The sequence below is a fragment of the Coregonus lavaretus genome, assembly GCF_964263955.1.
Source record: "Coregonus lavaretus genome assembly, chromosome: 18".
Taxonomy (NCBI): Eukaryota; Metazoa; Chordata; class Actinopteri; order Salmoniformes; family Salmonidae; genus Coregonus; species Coregonus lavaretus.
The window spans coordinates 28,375,139-28,395,615 of NC_140005.1; the positions used below are offsets into that span (position 1 = coordinate 28,375,139).

The window sequence follows — 20,477 nt, forward strand, 5'->3', positions numbered from 1 at the left end:
ACCAGGTTTGCACACATCTCAGGAGGGATTTTGTCCCACTCCTCTTTGCAGATCTTCTCCAAGTCATTAAGGTTTCGAGGCTGACGTTTGGCAACTCGAACCTTCAGCTCCCTCCACAGATTTTCTATGGGATTAAGGTCTGGAGACTGGCTAGGCCACTCCAGGACCTTAATGTGCTTCTTCTTGAGCCACTCCTTTGTTGCCTTGGCCGTGTGTTTTGGGTCATTGTCATGCTGGAATACCCATCCACAACCCATTTTCAATGCCCTGGCTGAGGGAAGGAGGTTCTCACCCAAGATTTGACGGTACATGGCCCCGTCCATCGTCCCTTTGATGCAGTGAAGTTGTCCTGTCCCCTTAGCAGAAAAACACCCCCAAAGCATAATGTTTCCACCTCCATGTTTGACGGTGGGAATGGTGTTCTTGGGGTCATAGGCAGTATTCCTCCTCCTCCAAACACGGCAAGTTGAGTTGATGCCAAAGAGTTCGATTTTGGTCTCATCTGACCACAACACTTTCACCCAGTTCTCCTCTGAATCATTCAGATGTTCATTGGCAAACTTCAAACGGGCCTGTATATGTGCTTACTTGAGCAGGGGGACCTTGCGGGCGCTGCAGGATTTCAGTCCTTCACGGCGTAGTGTGTTACCAATTGTTTTCTAGGTTACTATGGTCCCAGCTGCCTTGAGATCATTGACAAGATCCTCCCGTGTAGTTCTGGGCTGATTCCTCACCGTTCTCATGATCATTGCAACTCCAAGAGGTGAGATCTTGCATGGAGCCCCAGGCCGAGGGAGATTGACAGTTATTTTGTGTTTCTTCCATTTGCGAATAATCGCACCAACTGTTGTCACCTTCTCACCAAGCTGCTTGGCGATGGTCTTGTAGCCCATTCCAGCCTTATGTAGGTCTACAATCTTGTCCCTGACATCCTTGGAGAGCTCTTTGGTCTTGGCCATGATGGAGAGTTTGGAATCTGATTGATTGATTGCTTCTGTGGACAGGTGTCTTTTATACAGGTAACACACTGAGATTAGGAGCACTCCCTTTAAGAGTGTGCTCCTAATCTCAGCTCGTTACCTGTATAAAAGACACCTGGGAGCCAGAAATCTTTCTGATTGAGAGGGGGTCAAATACTTATTTCCGTCATTAAAATGCAAATCAATTTATAACATTTTTTACATGCCTTTTTCTGGATTTTTTTGTTGTTATTCTGTCTCTCACTGTTCAAATAAACCTACCATTACAATTATAGACTGATCATTTCTTTGTCAGTGGGCAAACGTACAAAATCAGCAGGGGATCAAATACTTTTTTCCCTCACTGTATGTTAGTGGTCAGGGAGAAAGCTGGGATAGTTCAGCCTGAATATAGTCTGGACAACTACAAAAATTACATTGCAAACTGTAACTTTAAATCTGTAACTGTGGTTAATTATTATTTTTTAAATAATTGTTACCTGTCTGTCAGGAAGGCACAGATTAGGTTTTTGGCATCTTTGGAGATCTCTACGTCATCTGGAAAGTTGAGGGAATTCTTGTGGTCCATGATCTTGCTGTATGTTCCAACAAGGGAGTCGGCATAGAATGGTGTGTCACCTAATGTGAACATAGCACAGAAATAGTTACAATATGTTTACTTATAAGCAATTTGCTTACAAGTTCTCCAATATCTTTTTATAGGCAGACTTGATTATCTCAGTTCTAGATAAACCATCCAGTAAAAGGCTTTCCTTCAGTTAGTGTAAACTAAGATTCTGAGTCATTATTTTTGTGACAAACAAAGAGCGGGAACATGAACACCAAGGTGTTAGACAACACCAACTCACCGACTAGCATCTCGAAGATGAAGACACCTACAGACCACCAGTCACACTCCCGTCCGTAGTAACCATCTCCACCCTGCGACTTTAGAACCTCAGGAGAGATGTAGTCTGGAGTGCCAACCGCTGTGTCACAGTGCACCATCCCAGTCTGTAACCAGTCAATCCTTCAGTTAGATACACTTTCTCAAGCAAATCAAGTATGAATCCTCAAGTATATACAGTTCAGTTTTAATAAGCGCTTATCAGATAAGTGTTAACTTAAAGCACAGCGAGACACAAGATATTCCGCTGGAAGTATTGTGAGTAATGCTCTCTTTAGCACACTGCACAGCTGGAACAAGGGGAAAATGTTATCCTCACAGAGTCCATCTTCATGCAGGTTCCGAAGTCGGCCAGTTTGAGGTGTCCGTGGCGGTCCAGGAGCATGTTGTCAGGCTTGACGTCGCGGTGGATGAAGCCCAGGGAGTGGATGGCATCCAATGCCATGACCACCTCGGCCGTGTAGAACCTGGCCCACTTCTCAGGCACATCGTAAGTACTGGTGAGGTTCACCAGGTCCCCTCCAGGCATGTATTCCATCACCATGTACAGGTAGCGGTCGTCTTGGAAGGCACAGCACAACTAGACATAGACCAGAAAGCAAAGACAATACAAGTTACAGGGTTATCTTCCATCAAACTATTCTGGTTTGATATGGTTTGTGCAGATTGTTTTAAAATATGTTTTTGTCTTGTCTTGTTATGCAATATATTATACACTCAGTAGCCAGTTTATTAAGTACACCAACCCGTTCACGAAATTGGTTTGCTCCTACAGACAGTGAGTCACGTGGCATGCTATATAAAGCAGGCAGACAGGCAACAAGGTATTAAGTTACTGTTCGATTTAACGTGGGCAAAACGAGTGACCTATGCGACTTAGTGTGGTATAATCGTCGGTGTCAGGCGCGCCGGTTCCAGTATCTCATAAACGGCCGGCCTCCTGGGCTTTTTACGCACTACAGTGTCTAGGGTTTACAGAGAAAGGTGCGACAAACAAAAAACATCCAGTCAGTGGCAGTCCTGTGGGCAAAAACAGCAAGTTCATGAGAAGTCGCAGAACAACAGTGGTGTGCAGAACGGCATCTCGGAACACACAACTCATCGGTCCTTGTCATGGATGGGCTATTGCAGCAGACGACCACACCGGGTTCCACTCCTATCAGCTAAAAACAAGAAGAAGCAGCTCCAGTGGGCACGCGATCACCAACACTGGACAACTAAGGAGTGGAAAAAAAAATCCTGATCCGACGAATCCCGGTTGAGTGTATAGGTGTGTGTGTCATGTCTTACTTGTACGACCCAGGGACTGTTGGCGAAGGCCATAATATCCCTCTCCTCCCAGAAGAAGGCTGAGTCGGAGCGTTTGATCATCTCAAACTTGCTCAGCAGCTTCATGGCGTACACTTTCTGAGAGGCTTTGTGTCGAACCTGGGGAAAACAAAGGAATTAAAGAGACAGAAAGAGAGATGGAAAAAGAGACAGAGGGAGAGTCAAAACTAAGTGGTGTACTGAATACGCAGGTGCTTAACATCTCGATGAAATACAAAAGTAAATAAATCTCACCAGCTGAACCTCCCCAAAGGCCCCTCTGCCGATCACTTTCACCCTGTCAAAGTCTTCAGACTTCATCTGAAACTCCCGTATGTGCCCCATCACCTTCTCATCTGCGTGGAGAAGAGATGATTCAGCCATCCACACACACATTCACAATTACTATTATCAAACATACTTACATCTGTTTAAAAAGGTTTCTACGTTTTTGTTTTTCCGTAGGGCAGGGTAGTCTAGATCTAGAACGAAGGCATTGATAGAATCCTGAAATAGAGAAAGAAAACTCATTCATTGGAAAAGATAAACCAACATAAAACATGCAATCAAGCAAAGTGAATGTGGGAGTGTTACTTTTGGGGTGCAATTAGACTTTTTACCCAAAACAATGAGGACATTTAAGTGCCACAAAAATTGGGTATAACATATGTGTCCATTTCAATTCATTTAATTCAGGAATTGGGCATAGAATATGATCTAATAAAAAATTCCATAACTTTGAAGTGAAATCGATATAACTCATAACAAGCATAAAACGCAGAGCAAGTAGGGCAGTGGACTTGTCAGCTGTCATTCTCTGACACCAACAAGTTATATCGATTTGTGCCAAGAATAACATTACAACCATTATAACATTAATCTTCATATGTGCCAAGAATAACATTACAACCATTATAACATTCATCTTCATATGTGCCAAGAATAACATTACAACAGACCTTCCTATAACCTTTCAGATCCTATGTGTGTCTCTCCCCGCACCCCTTCTACAGAAGTCAGCGTACACTGTACAGCTTGATGCCAGCTGTTTCATCATCTCCACTCCACTTCCCAATAAAGGACGTACCTCACACAGAACTACTATTTGAGGAGAAAAAGCACACAGACATGCTTTCTGACACAAACAGACACACGTTCACGCTCACACACACACACAGCTCATCTCCCCTTAGAGCTCAGCAATACAGGAAATGATCCACCCCGCCCAGCACTCAGAAGATAATTTCACTGTGTCATAAAGCCGGTCCCTCAGTGTGCAAGTCATTTCCTCTGTAGAGAGAGACAAATCTACGCAGCCCGCCTATCCCTACTCAATGGGCAAGAGTTAAGCTAAACTTTATAAATAGTGGACTGTAGAAGTTGTGAACTATTTACCTGCCATTTATTTAGAAATATCACTGTAAAATGGCTGATTGGTCATTACCACACACTTCATTTTGGTTTCTTTGGGTTCACTGGAAAAAAAGCATGCGTAATGTACAATTACAAAAAGCACCTGCATTTGTGTTGATGCCTGTGAAGTAGCCTACAGGTACCAGGAAGACCTGTTACTTCACAGACGTCAACATAAGATTAGATTATTACCACATATTTTCCTATGAAATACCTTCCCATAAATACCTTTTGAAACAACACTGTAAGATAAAGTCTCATCCTTCCTGGGGAAAAAAGCAACCTACTTCCCAGAGCATCTTCTCAGGTACAGAGCAGAACCCTGACTGCTCACACAACATGTCAATCATGCATTACTGGACATCCATTGGACAAGAGCCATCCATGCCCCTCCCCCATGGCAAAAACAACAATAAATACTTTGAGTCTGAATGTTCATTCCATGCGTGTTTGTGGGCAACACCCTGGGAGATTAAGAACCCTTCTTTCAGACTTCCCTGTATGCCTGTGTGTGTGTGTGTCAAGTGGGCCAGTGTGTGCCTGTCTGTGTGTGTGTGTGTGTGTCTGCCCATGTGTCCTACAGTTATTGGGGGCTGGGGGGATGGAAACTATACACACAGAGCTGCAGGGCATTAGAAAAAATGCCATGAAAATTACACACAGAGGAATAGGGTAGAAACAAAAATAGGACCCTAACGTAAACACCCAGCACTTCCCTAAATCTAAATCTAGGACCATCGTACACGCGAGTAACATACTGAATTCCTTCATTTCCACACATCTTTACAACTCCTAGAGATAGTGTCTTGGAAACTACAGAGCCATAGATAAGTCTATCTATCAATCATTTTATGAATAGGTATGAACTCATCAGACAGGGATGCTAAACCAGGGACACTGACCGACCCACTGCTGCTATCTTATCAGTTCTCCATTATCTGTCTGAACTATATCTGAAGTACAGTGAAAAAACGCTGCTCGCAAGTACACTGCAAACCTGCCAATGTACTGGTTGCATTGCAACGTCTTAGAAACATGATTCAGTGGGAGACGCAGTGAGGCCAAAGTTGATAACAGCCAACACAAGTCAATCTCTACTAAAATACAACACAATCAATTGTATCATCTAACAAAATGTAAGCACACCAGCTTGTAGAAGAATACAATATATTCATGTCAAGCTTGAAAATGGTGGAAGGAGAAGCTGAGAGAAATGGATGAAAATAAATACTACAAAAAACAATAGTTTGTTGGCAGCAGTTGCACACTAGCAAGCAATAGTCTGTCCAAGTTTTAATTTCATTAGGGGATAGTGGGGTAAGTTGAGCCATTTTTTACATTCAGCATCACTCCGTCAAGGGAAATAACTGTCACACCCTGATCTGTTTCACCTGTCTTTGTGATTGTCTCCACCCCCCTCCAGGTGTCGCCCATCTTCCCCATTATCCCCAGTGTATTTATACCTGTGTTCTCTGTTTGTTTTGTTTCGTCAAGCCTACCAGTGGTTTCCCCCCCTTGCTCAAGTTCCTGTTTTCTAGTTTTTACCATTCTGCCTGCCCTGAGCCTGCCGTTCTGTACCTTGTCACACGACCCTGGATTATTGACCTCTGCCTGCCGTTCTGTACCTTTTGGACTCTGATCTGGATTACTGACCTCTGCCTGCCCTTGACCTGTTGTTTGCCTGCCCCGTTTTGTTACTTCGACACTGTCTGCATCTGGGTCTTCTCCTGAAACGTGATAATATCCATACGCACAAAAAGCTTATTTCTCTAAAATGTTGTGCACAGATTTGTTTACATCCCTGTTAGTGAGCATTTCCCCTTTGCCAAGATAATCCATCCAACTGACAGGTGTGGCATATCAAGAAGCTGATTAAACGGCATGATCATTACACAGGTGCACCTTGTGCTGGGGACAATAAAAGGCCACTTTAAAATGTGCAGTTGTGTCACACAACACAATGCCACAGATGTCTCAAGTTGAGGGAGCGTGCATTGGCATGCTGACTGCAGGAATGTCCACCAGAGCTGTTGCCAGATAATTGAATGTTCAGTTCTCTACCACGTCGCTTTGGAGAATTTGGCAGTATGTCCAACCGGCCTCACAACCGCAGACCACGAGTAACCATGCCAGCCCAGGACTTCCACATCCGGCTTCTTCACCTGCGGGATTGTCTGAAACCAGCCACCTGGACAGCTGATAAAACGGTGGGTTTGCACAACTGAAGAAATTCGGCACAAACTGTCAGAAAGTCTCAGGGAAGCTAATCTGCGTGCTCATTGTCCTAACCGGGGTCTTGACCTGACTGCAGTTTGACGTCGTAACAGACTTCAGTGGGCAAATGCTCACCTTCGATGGCCACTGGCATGCTGGAGAAGTGTGCACTTCACAGATTAATCCCGGTTTCAACTGTACCGGGCAGATGGCGTCATGTGGGTGAGCGGTTTGCTGATGTTAACGTTGTGAACAGAGTGCCCCATGGTGGAGGTGGGTTTATGGTATGGGCAGACATAAGCTACGGACAATGGACACAATAGTGGTCCTCTGTAGCTCAGCTGGTAGAGCACAGCGCTTGTAATGCCAAGGTAGTGGGTTCGATCCCCGGGACCACCCATACACAAAAATGTATGCACGCATGACTGTAAGTCGCTTTGGATAAAAGCGTCTGCTAAATGGCATATTATTATTATTATTGTATTTCATCCGCCGCCATCACCTCATGTTTCAGAAATATGATATGATAATGCACGGCCCCATGTCGCAAGGATCTGTACACAATTCCTGGAAGCTGAAAATGTCCCAGTTCTTCCGTGGCCTGCATACTCACCAGACATGTCACCCATTGAGCATGTTTGGGATGCTCTGGATCGACGTGTAAAACAGCAGGTTCCAGTTCCCATCAATATCCAGCAACTTCGCACAGCCATTGAAAAGGAGTGGGACAACATTCCACAGGCCACAATCAACAGCCTGATCAACTCTATGCAAAGGAGAAGTGTTTCGCTGCATGAGGCAAATTATGGTCACACCAGATACTGACTGGTTTTCTGATCCACACCCCTACCATTTTTTAAAGGTATCTGTGACCAACAGACGCATATCTGTATTCCCAGTCATGTGAAATCCATAGATTAGGGCATAATTTATTTATTTTAATTGACAGATTTCCTTCTATGAACTGTAACTCGCTAAAATCTTTTAAATTGTTGCATGTTGCTTTTATTTATTTTCAGTGTATTACCAGTTACCATTACCTTTTTAAAACCATGTCTATCTTTATTGCCCAAACAATTCAACAATCACAATCGCTTATTTCTCTTTTAATCATATTTTAACACAGGCTTAACACCTTACAAAAACTTTGTACTTAAAAATGTAAAAACTTCACATAGGCCAAGCCCTGTTGTTACCTCATATCCCAGCAATAATGCCTTGCATTAAGCCTGGGAAGAAAACACTTCAATTTGCTCAATTTGACATTGGCTCAACTTACCCAAAGGCAAACATTTTGACAATATTAGCCCACACACCTATAAGGATGCACTTCCATGCTAGGTTTAGGACCTCATATTGAAGCTTAGAGACCCCAACTGATGTGTATAACACACATTCCTTTGACTTGGTGAAAATCAGTTTATTGGACCTAACTTACTTACCACTTTTTCCATGTGGTTTATTCCTTCACTAAATAATTGGTCAAATGATTAATTTTGTGTATGGTTTTCTAGAAACAAGATTGGCTCAACTTACCCCACTCTCCCCTATCGGTATTTTCTTTGTGTGACTTCCCTGTCACAAGGAAAGGCAAAAAATCATTGAAGGGAAAAAAGTTTCATTTTCTGATTCAACTAGTTTATTATTATTTACATTTTAGTCATTTAGCAGACGCTCTTATCCAGAGCGACTTACAGGAGCAATTAGGGTTAAGTGCCTTGCTCAAGGGCACATCGACAGATCTTTCACCTAGTCGGCTCGGGGATTAGAACCAGCGACCTTTCGGTTACTGGCACAACGCTCTTAACCACTAAGCTACCTGCCGCCCCCGCATTATGAGTATTGCAGTTTATTATTATGATCTATTTCATATGAAACCTTTATTTATTCAGGCATATTAATTGAGAACAAATTCTCATTAGTTAAACCAATAGCAACAGACCTGACTCCAACAGCGAACCTCCTCTCCATTTCCCAAACCCTCCTCCCTATCTCCGATCCCATCTCCAGGCATGCGAAACAGAAAACAACAGCCTTTGGACTTTAAAAGGCTTGAGTAAAAAGCTAATGTTTTGATCAAATTCCAGACGTTTAAAAATAGTTGCTTGGAGAAGTGGAGCCAGAGCCCATGCGAAGTGAGGGGTATGCCAGGCAGAGCCCATAACTCCAAAATACTCGAACAGCCAGAGTCTCACAAATGGCAAGATCCCCATGTCGTACTGTGACCCATGGAGGGAAACAGACGAGCACCACGTCTGTGTTTTGTCTAACTGCTGATGGATGTCTTGCCTGATATGTTGAACAGATGTGCTGGACGTCAGATAAATGGAACATGAGCAAAATGAACCCATAGATGTGTTTTGGACTTATTCATCAAGTATATTATGTATTTTTCCATAGGTGATTTAACTAAGGATAATAATGTACATAGCGTTGGTGTGATGATGGCTCACTGCTTTGTATGAAGGAGTGTGTATGTGTTTATGGGAGCGTGTGCATGCACAGCGTTTCTGTGTCTATGTGGGAAGCTGTCTCTGCCCAGGAGGTGGTCATGAAGAGGTGATGCTTGAAGTCAGATGGATAGAACAGTAAACGAGTAGGCCGAACGCATCTCCAAAGTCCCTTCTCCTCCCATCGCTGACATGTTGTCATGCATAAAAATAGAGTTCCCCCCCACACACACACAGTAATACATGATATCATATTCACAGAATTCTCCCACACAGGTCTGTTAGCAGTGCTAAGTGAGGTGTTTCACCACCAAATGAAATCATGCTTGCTTTAGCTAGAGACCTAGGTGCTTCCGAACCAAACACTGTTGGCATTTTCCACTATGAGTAGCCAGCATTCATTCAGAATGAAGCACGGAGATCCACCTGTAAAGGACTAAGTCTACTGGGCCATTGCATTTCAAATCTGACAGATGGACTGAAGGACTGAAACTTTAGCTACACCGAACAAGGCAAAAACATTTATCCAAGTCTAACTTCTTCCAGTCGTAAGCTTAGCCCCTTGGCCTACGATTACAGCATACACTTCCTCTACATTTGCATGACCAGTGCAAACTAGCTAACATTCTTACAACATTCTGCATTCTGCCCAGGAGCTGGGACTTCCGCGGCTAACGGAGAGAATGGAGGAGGAGGAATAGGGGAGGAGAGGGAGAGGCTGTCTCAAGAGAGGAGGTGTGCAGGGTTGTTTTGCACAACTTGGCCCTGGCCACCATCACACCGCCATATATGGCAGTGTTTCTCCCCACTGGCACATCGCACCCAGTGCTGCTAGTGAGCAGAGCGGTCACATTTAGAGACAAATCGGACAGAAAATATGCCTCCTCCGAGTCAGAGCACAGTTGGAGCAGAGCAGAAGTTCCATGGAAGACTGAATTTCCCCCACGACTGGAGACAGAGAGACAGAGACAGAGACAGAAACAGAGACAGAGACAGAGACAGAGAGAGAGAGAGAGAGAGAGAGAGTCTGAGTGTGCAAAGAAACTGTAGGCAAAGAAGAAGAAGAAGGGAACAGGACAGAGAAAGGGGGAGAGGAGAGTCAAAAGAGAAATGAATGTGGAAACAAATGCAAGTGCAGAGATTAAACCTGGTCCTCAGATCATGAGAAGTGGATGAATATTTTACGCCACTTACAGGCAATTGCAGAAGTTTAACTTCATTTTAGCGATCTGCTGGGGTAAGAGCCTCCAACTTCTGTGCTTTGCAACGGCTTCACTGCGTTGTCGGCCCCATGATAACACTCTACCATTAATCTTGGACAAAGTACACAAACGTCAACACATCAATTCAAACAATGTTTCTCCTATCCGCAGAAACATCCTTATTATCAGTCAGTAAAGTCATCCTCTTGTTAGCACTAACCATAACATGGCGCTACAGCAGAGAGAAGGGAGAATGGCAGTCTGCTACTAAACATTTACCCAATCAATTATCCAAATCTATTCTCAACACCCAAACAAAGCCCATTGATGATAATACTCCTCCAGATGGCACCGCCTATGCCAGCCAATGCTAAACTCAGACCATACAAAAGTACAGATCCAGAAATCAACGGTGCCATTCTCATGAGTGTGGTTCCATTCAAATTAACCCACAGATATAAATAATCAAAACAGGCAGGCAACTAATACTAACACAGAGTTAGTGGCACTGGCAGTGTTAATGAATACATACAAACAGTATATGGACTTTCTAGGGCATCCATATGTTTTGACAAGAATTAGATGAAACCTCCAATAGTGCCTGACTCACAGCACCAGAGAGCAGTTTGATAGACTAGAGTAACCAATGCACTTTGACACATTTCATTGAGATGTTATGAGGGTTCAGCTTGATGTCAATCGTTTTTTAGTCTCTCTCGGCAGACTCAGAGTGCTCCACAGCGACTGTGAGAAGAGACTAATCATTTATATAATTCCATCATTTGCAAGTTGTCACTCACAGTGGAAGCTGGAAATTGAAGCTGTGTCGAGTCTGGCTGTCACATTTGAGACTTGTGAGAATTGAAAAAAATAGTTGTATGTCATATCAGGACAATTCCATGGTAATGGAACTGCGCTGAGACTCAAGATGTTTCACTTAAAATGTATGCCAAACAAAAACCATTGATTTCAAAGATTAACAAACCATTACCAAACTCTATGCACATGTACTATTTTTTAAAATGTACACTTAACATTTTACAAAAACATTTACAGGAAGAACAGGCAGATGCAAAGTTTGGCAACATAATTTCAGTAAAATCTCCCTCAGTTTGTGTCCGTCCTTTTTTCCAAAACTCTTAAATATCTGCTCCGAATTAAGATTAAACTATGTCTGCAGAAAGAATGGGGTGTCAGGTATGACATGACACATTGACTTTGAAAAAATCTATTTTGGTTATTAAACTACAGTAAGTGAAGTGGATTTACACCCAGTAACGGAATTGCAAGAAAAACATGACCAACGGAAAAACAAGACCAAATCTGAACCAATCATACACGTCTACAGTGGGGCAAAAAAGTATTTAGTCAGCCACCAATTGTGCAAGTTATCCCACTTAAAAAGATGAGAGAGGCCTGTAATTTTCATCATAGGTACACGTCAACTATGACAGACAAATTGAGAATTTTTTTTCCAGAAAATCACATTGTAGGACTTTTAATGAATTTATTTGCAAATTATGGTGGAAAATAAGTATTTGGTCACCTACAAACAAGCAAGATTTCTGGCTCTCACAGACCTGTAACTTCTTCTTTAAGAGGCTCCTCTGTCCTCCACTCGTTACCTGTATTAATGGCACCTGTTTGAACTTGTTATCAGTATAAAAGACACCTGTCCACAACCTCAAACAGTCACACTCCAAACTCCACTATGGCCAAGACCAAAGAGCTGTCAAAGGACACCAGAAACAAAATTGTAGACCTACACCAGGCTGGGAAGACTGAATCTGCAATAGGTAAGCAGCTTGGTTTGACGAAATCAACTGTGGGAGCAATTATTAGGAAATGGAAGACATACATGACCACTGATAATCTCCCTCGATCTGGGGCTCCACGCAAGATCTCACCCCGTGGGGTCAAAATGATCACAAGAATGGTGAGCAAAAATCCCAGAACCACACGGGGGGACCTAGTGAATGACCTGCAGAGAGCTGGGACCAAAGTAACAAAGCCTACCATCAGTAACACACTACGCCGCCAGGGACTCAAATCCTGCAGTGCCAGACGTGTCCCCCTGCTTAAGCCAGTACATGTCCAGGCCCGTCTGAAGTTTGCTAGAGTGCATTTGGATGATCCAGAAGAGGATTGGGAGAATGTCATATGGTCAGATGAAACCAAAATAGAACTTTTTGGTAAAAAGTCAACTCGTCGTGTTTGGAGGACAAAGAATGCTGAGTTGCATCCAAAGAACACCATACCTACTGTGAAGCATGGGGGTGGAAACATCATGCTTTGGGGCTGTTTTTCTGCAAAGGGACCAGGACGACTGATCCGTGTAAAGGAAAGAATGAATGGGGCCATGTATCGTGAGATTTTGAGTGAAAACCTCCTTCCATCATTTTTTACATTTTACATTTTAGTCATTTAGCAGACGCTCTTATCCAGAGCGACTTACAGTTAGTGAATACATATTTGTTTTATACTGGCCCCCCATGGGAATTGAACCCACAACCCTGGTGTTGCAAACACCATGCTCTATCAACTGAGCTACATCCCTGCCGGCCATTCCCTCCCCTACCCTGGACGACGCTGGGCCAATTGTGCGCCGCCCCATGGGTCTCCCGGTCGCGGCCGGCTGCGACAGAGCCTGGATTCGAACCAGGATCTCTAGTGGCACAGTTAGACCACTGCGCCACTCAGGAGTGGTCAGCAAGGGCATTGAAGATGAAACGTGGCTGGGTCTTTCAGCATGACAATGATCCCAAACACACCGCCCGGGCAACGAAGGAGTGGCTTCGTAAGAAGCATTTCAAGGTCCTGGAGTGGCCTAGCCAGTCTCCAGATCTCAACCCCATAGAAAATCTTTGGAGGGAGTTGAAAGTCCGTGTTGCCCAGCGACAGCCCCAAAACATCACTGCTCTAGAGGAGATCTGCATGGAGGAATGGGCCAAAATACCAGCAACAGTGTGTGAAAACCTTGAAGACTTACAGAACATGTTTGACCTGTGCCTCAGTGCCAACAAAGGGTATATAACAAAGTATTGAGAAACTTTTGTTTTTGACCAAATACTTATTTTCCACCATAATTTGCAAATAAATTCATTTAAAATCCTACAATGTGATTTTCTGGATTTTTTTCCCTCATTTTGTCTGTCATAGTTGACGTGTACCTATGATGATAATTACAGGCCTCTCATCTTTTTAAGTGGAAGAACTTGCACAATTGGTGGCTGACTAAATACTTTTTTTCCCCACTGTATGTTTCACAAGTTTGGACATCAAAGTACAGCTCAGTAGAGTACAGTACAGCACAGAACAGTAGAGTTGAGTAGAGTACAGTCAAGTACAGTATAGTACAGTATTTTTATTTAACCTCTATTTAAACTAGGCAAGTCAGTTAAGAACAAATTCTTATTTACAATGACGGACGACCCCCAGCCTCCCCTAACTCGGACGACGCTGGGCCAATTGTGCGCCACCCTATGGGACTCCCGATCATGGCCGGTTGTTATACAGCCCGGGATTGAAACAGGGTCTGTAGTGACACCTCTAGCACTGAGATGCAGTGCCTTAGACCGCTGCAGCACTCGGGAGTACATTATAGTGTACTCAACTCTAGGTGTGCGCTACTGTGTACTGTATTATATGCTTCTTCTCTTTACTGTACTGAACTCTACATTACTGAACTATACTCTGCTTTTCTTTCCTGTACTGAACTCCACTGTACTGAACTATACTCTTCTTTTATTTACTGTAGTGTGCTGTCCAAACTTGTAGCCAATTCAATAACAGAAATTCTATTACTAATATTTCGGAAATTACTTAATAACTCAAACAAAATTGATATCAGTAAAAACACTAATTGATAGGTCTATCTTTACTTGTTACTTCTGTGAACTTGTATTATCCTCCCTCCTCATGAGGGAGAGAAATTAGAAAATATCTTAAAGGTATGTGGGTTTTTGGTAATGGAATTTCAAGGCACAAGGCAATGTTTCTTTCTTTTTTTTAACTTACAGAAGGCAGAATAATTTCTCCCAAACTAAATATTTGTTGATATTAGTTGGCAGGGGTCTTCACTTCAACATTATTGTGTTTTGATGTATTACTAATACCTTTCAATACTTTTTCTGGATGTTTTCTAAGACCCGGTTTCCATCTGTTTGACAAGAAATCAAAGCCTTTGCTTATTCCTAATTTTTAGGATGGCAAATGCTTGACAAATGTATATATACACATTTTAATAATACTTTTTCTTTACTCTTAGCTTTCATTTGACATGTTCCAACGAACTTCACATGTTGGTGCTCATGGGTCCTTTTACATGGAAATGACCATCAGCTGTCTATTCTGGCTGCAATAATGACACCAATGGTTATCTAACAATAATGTATACAGTGGGTATCATAAGTATTCACCCCCCCTGGATTTGTTCACATTTTGTTGTTACAAAATGGAATTGAAATAGATCTAATTGTGATTTTTTTTTGTCAATGATCTACACAAAATACTCCATAATGTTTACAAATTAATACAAATTAAATAACTAAAATATAGTCATTGCATAAGTATTCACCCCCTTTGTTTAGGCAAGCCTAAATTAGTTCAGGAGTAAAATGTGGCTTTAAAAAAAATCACAAAATAATGGACTCACTGTGTGAAATAATAGGGATTGACATGATCTTTTAATGACTACCATTTCCTCTGTCCCCCCTCAGTCAGGTATTGAGTTTCAAGCACATATTCAACTACAAAGACCAGGGAGATTTTTGAAAGCCTTAAAGAAGGCCAGTGATTATTAGATGGGTAACAATAACAAATCAGACATTGAATATATCTTTAAGCATGGTCAAGTTAATAATTATACTGTGGATGATGTATTAAACCAGCCAGACACATCAAAGATACAGTCGTCCTTCTGAAATGAGCTGCAGGACAGGAAGGAAACTGCTGAGGGATGTCACCATGAGGCCAATGGTGATTTTAAAACAGCTACAGAGTTCATTGGCTGTGATGGGAGAAAACTGAAGATGGATGAACATTGTAGTTACTCCACAATAATGACCTAAATGACAGTGAAAATAACAATATAAATATACAGAATATATATTCCAAAACATGCATCCTGTATGCAACAAGGCACTACATTTATACTGCAAGAAAACACAGCAAAGGAATACACTTTTTGACCTAAATTCAAAGCGTTATGTATGGGGCAAATCCAACACAACACATCACTGAGTAACTGCCTCCTTATTTTCAAGCATGGTGGTGGCTGCATCATGGTATGGGTATGCTTGACATCGGCAAAGACCGGGGAGTTTTTCAGGACAAAAAGAAACGGGATGGAGCTAAGCAGAGGCAAGATCCTAGAGCAAAACCTGCTTCAGTCTGCTTTACACCAGACACAGGGAGAGGAATTCACCTATCAGCAGGAAAATAACCTACAACAGAAGGCCAAATCTACACCGGAGTTGCTTACCAAGAAGACAGTGAATGATCCTGAGTGGCCAAGTTACAGTTTTGACTGAAGTCTGCTTGAAAATCTATGGCAAGAGTTGAAAATTGCTTTCTAGCCATGACCCCCAACAACTTGACAGCGCTTGAAGAATTTTAAAAAGAATAAGGTACAAATATTGCGCTATCCAGGTGTGCAAAGCTCTTGAAAGACTTACCCAAGAAGAATCACAGCTGTAATTGCTTCCAAATGTGTTTCAAATATGTATTGATTCGGGGGGTGTTTCATTTTTTATATTTAAACAAAAACTGACATTTTGACATTGAGTATTTTGTGTAGATCGTTGACCAAAAAAAGAAACAATTAAATCAATTTTAATCCCAATTTGTAACACAATAAAATGTGAAGAAATCCAAGGTAGGTGAATACTTATGATAGCCACTGTAGGTGCATATATCCAGCAACAAACAAATGAAACAATCATATAAATGTTCCTTTGACAACAATGAAACAGAATAGATATGTTACTGGTGTGAATATGGCTTTGAAACTCAAATCAAATATTCATTTTGAGCCAGTGCGAGAGAGGAGAGGTGCAGTTAGATAAAGAGAAAAGTGAAAGGGGAAAGTGCAGCAATTCAGAGGGACTTTGAGCCCCATATATAGCTCCAACTATTTACTCAATGAGGTCATTTCCTTGAGGACAGTGAAAAGGCTGCAATCAAGTGTGCATAGTTAGGCCTATCTCAAGAAATGCCCTCTCTTTAATGCTGCTAGCCCCAAGCAGCCGTTATGGCGTTCAGGTTTCATGTTTTAATGTCACGTGCACAAGTACAGTGGCTGATGCTGGAGACTGAAAACAGTTACCCAGTCAGCACGGGTGCTCTGCCAAATAAAGGGGATCAGTGGGGCTGGCGCCTGGGGAAAAATATTGCCATCAGTGATGTTTTGCTTCAAGCCTCCATGATACAGTATAATGTATCTAAGCTGATACAGAGCACTCCTGAAATTAAAAGGGTGTGCCCTGGGATTATATTAGATAGCAGTATAGGAGAAGGAGCATCAGAATACAGGAATGTTACTTTACTACACAGTTTTTCTGGTGAAAGTGACTATCAACTGAGCTGACGTTGCAAAATATGACAACTGGGCAGGAATTTTCACACTAGCCAGCAATGTACTCAGCTCATGAAATATCTCAAGCACAATTTTTATTGAAATAGTACAAATATATAGCTAATCAAAGTTCAAAATGTCATTTGAACACTATAAAACACTAAGTGCATTCCATCCAATAAAGAAAAATAAGTAACATTAATGGATCAATTTGAAAGTGCCAGAGCGAGAGGAGAAAACCAGCCAACACTGCAGATCAGATCCTGTTGACCGGCCTGAGTTACACACCCCTGAACATGTAGTGAACACACCCCACTCTTTCAGCTGCCTGTTTAAAGCAGGCCATCTGATCCAGTTCACATTCTGAGATGGCAGAATGAATGCCATCTCATTCCTGAAGCTTTCCAGGATACCTAAGTCAGCATGCTGCAGTACCAGACAGGTCAGCAATAGTTGTCCCAAACTACAGTCTACACACTCCTCCTGATATGAGTTCCCTCCTATCCTTCCTAATTGGATAAAGCGCACACTCCATTTAGTTGAATCACAATTCACTATTACCAATTCAAATACATTCTATTTAATTGCTTTGAAACACTGCATTCTTCAGTCTATTACACACATTAAACACATTCAAGTCAAGAGTCCTTCAGTCATTCATAAGATTCACACTGCTCAGTTGTGTAGTGAAACCTTGGCGGTTAACTGACAGATCCCAGGCTGCATTCCACTGAGTGTAGGCCTAATTTCAAGTGGTAGTCAGTCCTACACTGCATCAGATCACATCAGGGATGGCCCTGGGATAAGAAATCCCCTTTGAAGAGCAGCTTGACATTCCTGAAACACCCCAGGGACATGGAGCTAAACAAGGGACATGTTTTCGGCCTATTCTCTATTTTAGACTATTATCTCATATGTACCTAGTGCAAAATAAGAAGCGTACAGGAAGAAAAACGTTTACAGGAAGTAAGGATATAAAAAGGGCCAGGCATTGTTCTGCTGAGGCAACAAGTGCCTTATCCAGGATAATTATACATAAGCAGCTGTTATAGGTGTTAATGGATGTCGATGACTAAGTATGTGTGTGTGTGTGTTCATAATTTACCATTAGGCAATGTTTTTAAAGTGAACAATGGAGGGTATATCGGGAGAGGTCTGAATGTGAGAGCATGTAGAAACAGGTCTGACTGCATTAATGCAATGCCTGATGCTTGCCTCTGTGCCTTCTTCATAGCAGGCAATAACAGAAAGCGAGAGGAGGCCAAAAGTGTCTTGGGAGGATATTGCCTGTTCAATCCTACGCACTCTTCCCACTCAACTTCAGTCTAGAACAGTCATCAAGCTTTGATATCTATCTCCTACTCATTCCCAGGAAATAAACACTTTTCAGCTGAGGATTCAGTCACTGCATATAAACTATATCCATTATGCACTTTTAACAGATGGATTCTTAATTCAACTGGCACTGAAGAAGTTTCAGAAACTGCTTGACATTTTGAATAGTGTCTGAGGGAGCTTCACCAGGAAACACTTCAAATCCTAAATGTGTAAATCATGAGTGTTTATGATCTTGGTGTGGCTATTTCAGTCTATTAGGCTATCACAATAGTTTTATGCAGAATGTTTTCAGGCCCTTAAACAGATGACAGTCCTCTCGACATTCCACAGCAGTGAGTAGGCCGGTCTGGGTAAACGCTCCTAAATAATTCACTTATTATCCTTTTAAACAGTTGGCTTGGGGTGAGAACCCAGTCCTCTCTTTGGCAGTTACTACAACGTATCTGTTTGTAGACAAGCGCGTGTGTAACATGCCATTGGTACCCGTCTGGTGCCAAGCAGGACAGTGTGGCGCATATCCCATACAAGTCAGTGGGCCAATCCCTTGCCAGGCGGGAGATCGCTCAAGGATTTGACCGGAAGAAACGTTTCCATAGAAGTAGCCTAATCTACAGGGATATGCACATTTTCCACTAATCCGCATAATCTTCAAACAGATTTAATGCAGTTAGCCTACAGCTATAGCTGTGTTGTCTTCTGCATCAGACGCCCTCATATGTCACTAGAAAACATATGGTTAATCTATTTTCAACCCTTATACCCTTACATAGGCCTATGTTCCCTGGAATCCCGACGTTGAATTGCATTGAATTCTACGTCAGGCAGAAATGAACGTTTAACAAAAAGTACAAGCATATAATCATTATATTTTAGCATTATGTTGTCACCTATAATAGCATCATATGTAGCCTATGCTGCGACAATGTGAAGCCTATATGCTAATATTCCTGATTCAATCTAAAATATAGTGCAACAGGCCTATACTTTCTCAAGTAAATGTTGACCTGAATCATGAAAGGCTTGGTGGTGAGGAAGTTAGCTAAACCTTACCCAACACCGTGCAGCCAGCGAATGATAGGATTTGGCTACAATGCCGACATCTGCAACATCAATATTGATACATATATTGGTTAAATGGCGTTAGGAGTCTACTGCTACGATGTATCATGTTGGTTGCTTCAAAGTGCGCGAAGGGAAAACAGAATGAGCCCTATTAATAATTAATAAAATATTAGCAGACTTACGAGTAAACTTTCCAAGTTTATCGCAGATCTTGGATCTTTGATCATGGCCTCCAGCTTTTTCAACCGGTTTTCCATCCTTCTCTCTGCACCAAGTGACATTTTAGCGATTGATTAATGCCCGTTTCTTTTACATATAAGACGAGCCTTATGAGAACTGTTTGAGTTTACATGGGGAAAAGTCTTTTTGTTCTTGGGCAATGGCCGTGGCCTAGCAGCCTCCGACTCGCCTCCTTCTATAATCGCCTCGGAATTGCAGTGTCCACAGTGTAGAAAAAAAGTATAATCCACCGTAAACAGAGAAGCGCAGCTCCGCCAACTAGTCCGGTGATTTAGTTGAACGCAAATCAATATACAAATTTATAGTACCATATTCCATATGACTGTTCTCTGTGATCCACACGGCGATTAAGTTAGAATTTTAAGAAGATTCAGCAACAGGGCGTTTTCTTTGCCCCCCCTCCTCTTCTCTTTTTAGGCGCTCCGAAGTGCTTTGCTTAAATTTCAAAAATGTGTTTCCAAAACAGTCGGAAGTGTTTCAAATCCAACATTTGAAACACTCAAATGACATGGATTTTGTAATTGCATCACTGTCACAGGCAAATTGACAGAGTATGACGTTCTCCAAAATAGCTTGAGCGATGAACAGTTTAAAATCGTTCTATAATCAGCTCTTCTATGCACTACAGAACTATTTCGGTATTTATCCCTGCATGCCGAAAAACGAAGGGTTGTCGGAATGTCTAACTGCAGTTAGCCACGGTGGATTCCTCGTACATACTCCACTTCCAGAGCTAGGTCTCTCCTCCCGCCTCTGACATCAACATGCAGACACAGCCGCCTCATTTACCCATAAGCCGTCTCTGTCTCC

General features: G+C 42.3%; 1 protein-coding gene across 3 annotated transcripts in view; it reads right to left on the reverse strand.

The window, feature by feature from the left end:
• The window catches only part of rock2a (rho-associated, coiled-coil containing protein kinase 2a), a 41,485-nt gene extending 21,280 nt beyond the window's left edge, over positions 1-20,205 (reverse strand). For all 3 annotated transcript variants that reach the window (XM_084182466.1, XM_084182464.1, XM_084182465.1), the window contains exons 1-7: positions 19,610-20,205; positions 3,600-3,681; positions 3,430-3,530; positions 3,157-3,294; positions 2,186-2,446; positions 1,829-1,973; positions 1,460-1,598 (exon numbers count right to left, since the gene is read on the reverse strand). In XM_084182466.1, coding sequence (XP_084038592.1) covers positions 1,460-1,598; positions 1,829-1,973; positions 2,186-2,446; positions 3,157-3,294; positions 3,430-3,530; positions 3,600-3,681; positions 19,610-19,708 — 965 coding nt within the window. In that variant the 5' untranslated portion in view covers positions 19,709-20,205. The remainder of the gene's footprint in view (positions 1-1,459; positions 1,599-1,828; positions 1,974-2,185; positions 2,447-3,156; positions 3,295-3,429; positions 3,531-3,599; positions 3,682-19,609) is intronic.
• Positions 20,206-20,477: the final 272 nt, after the last annotated feature.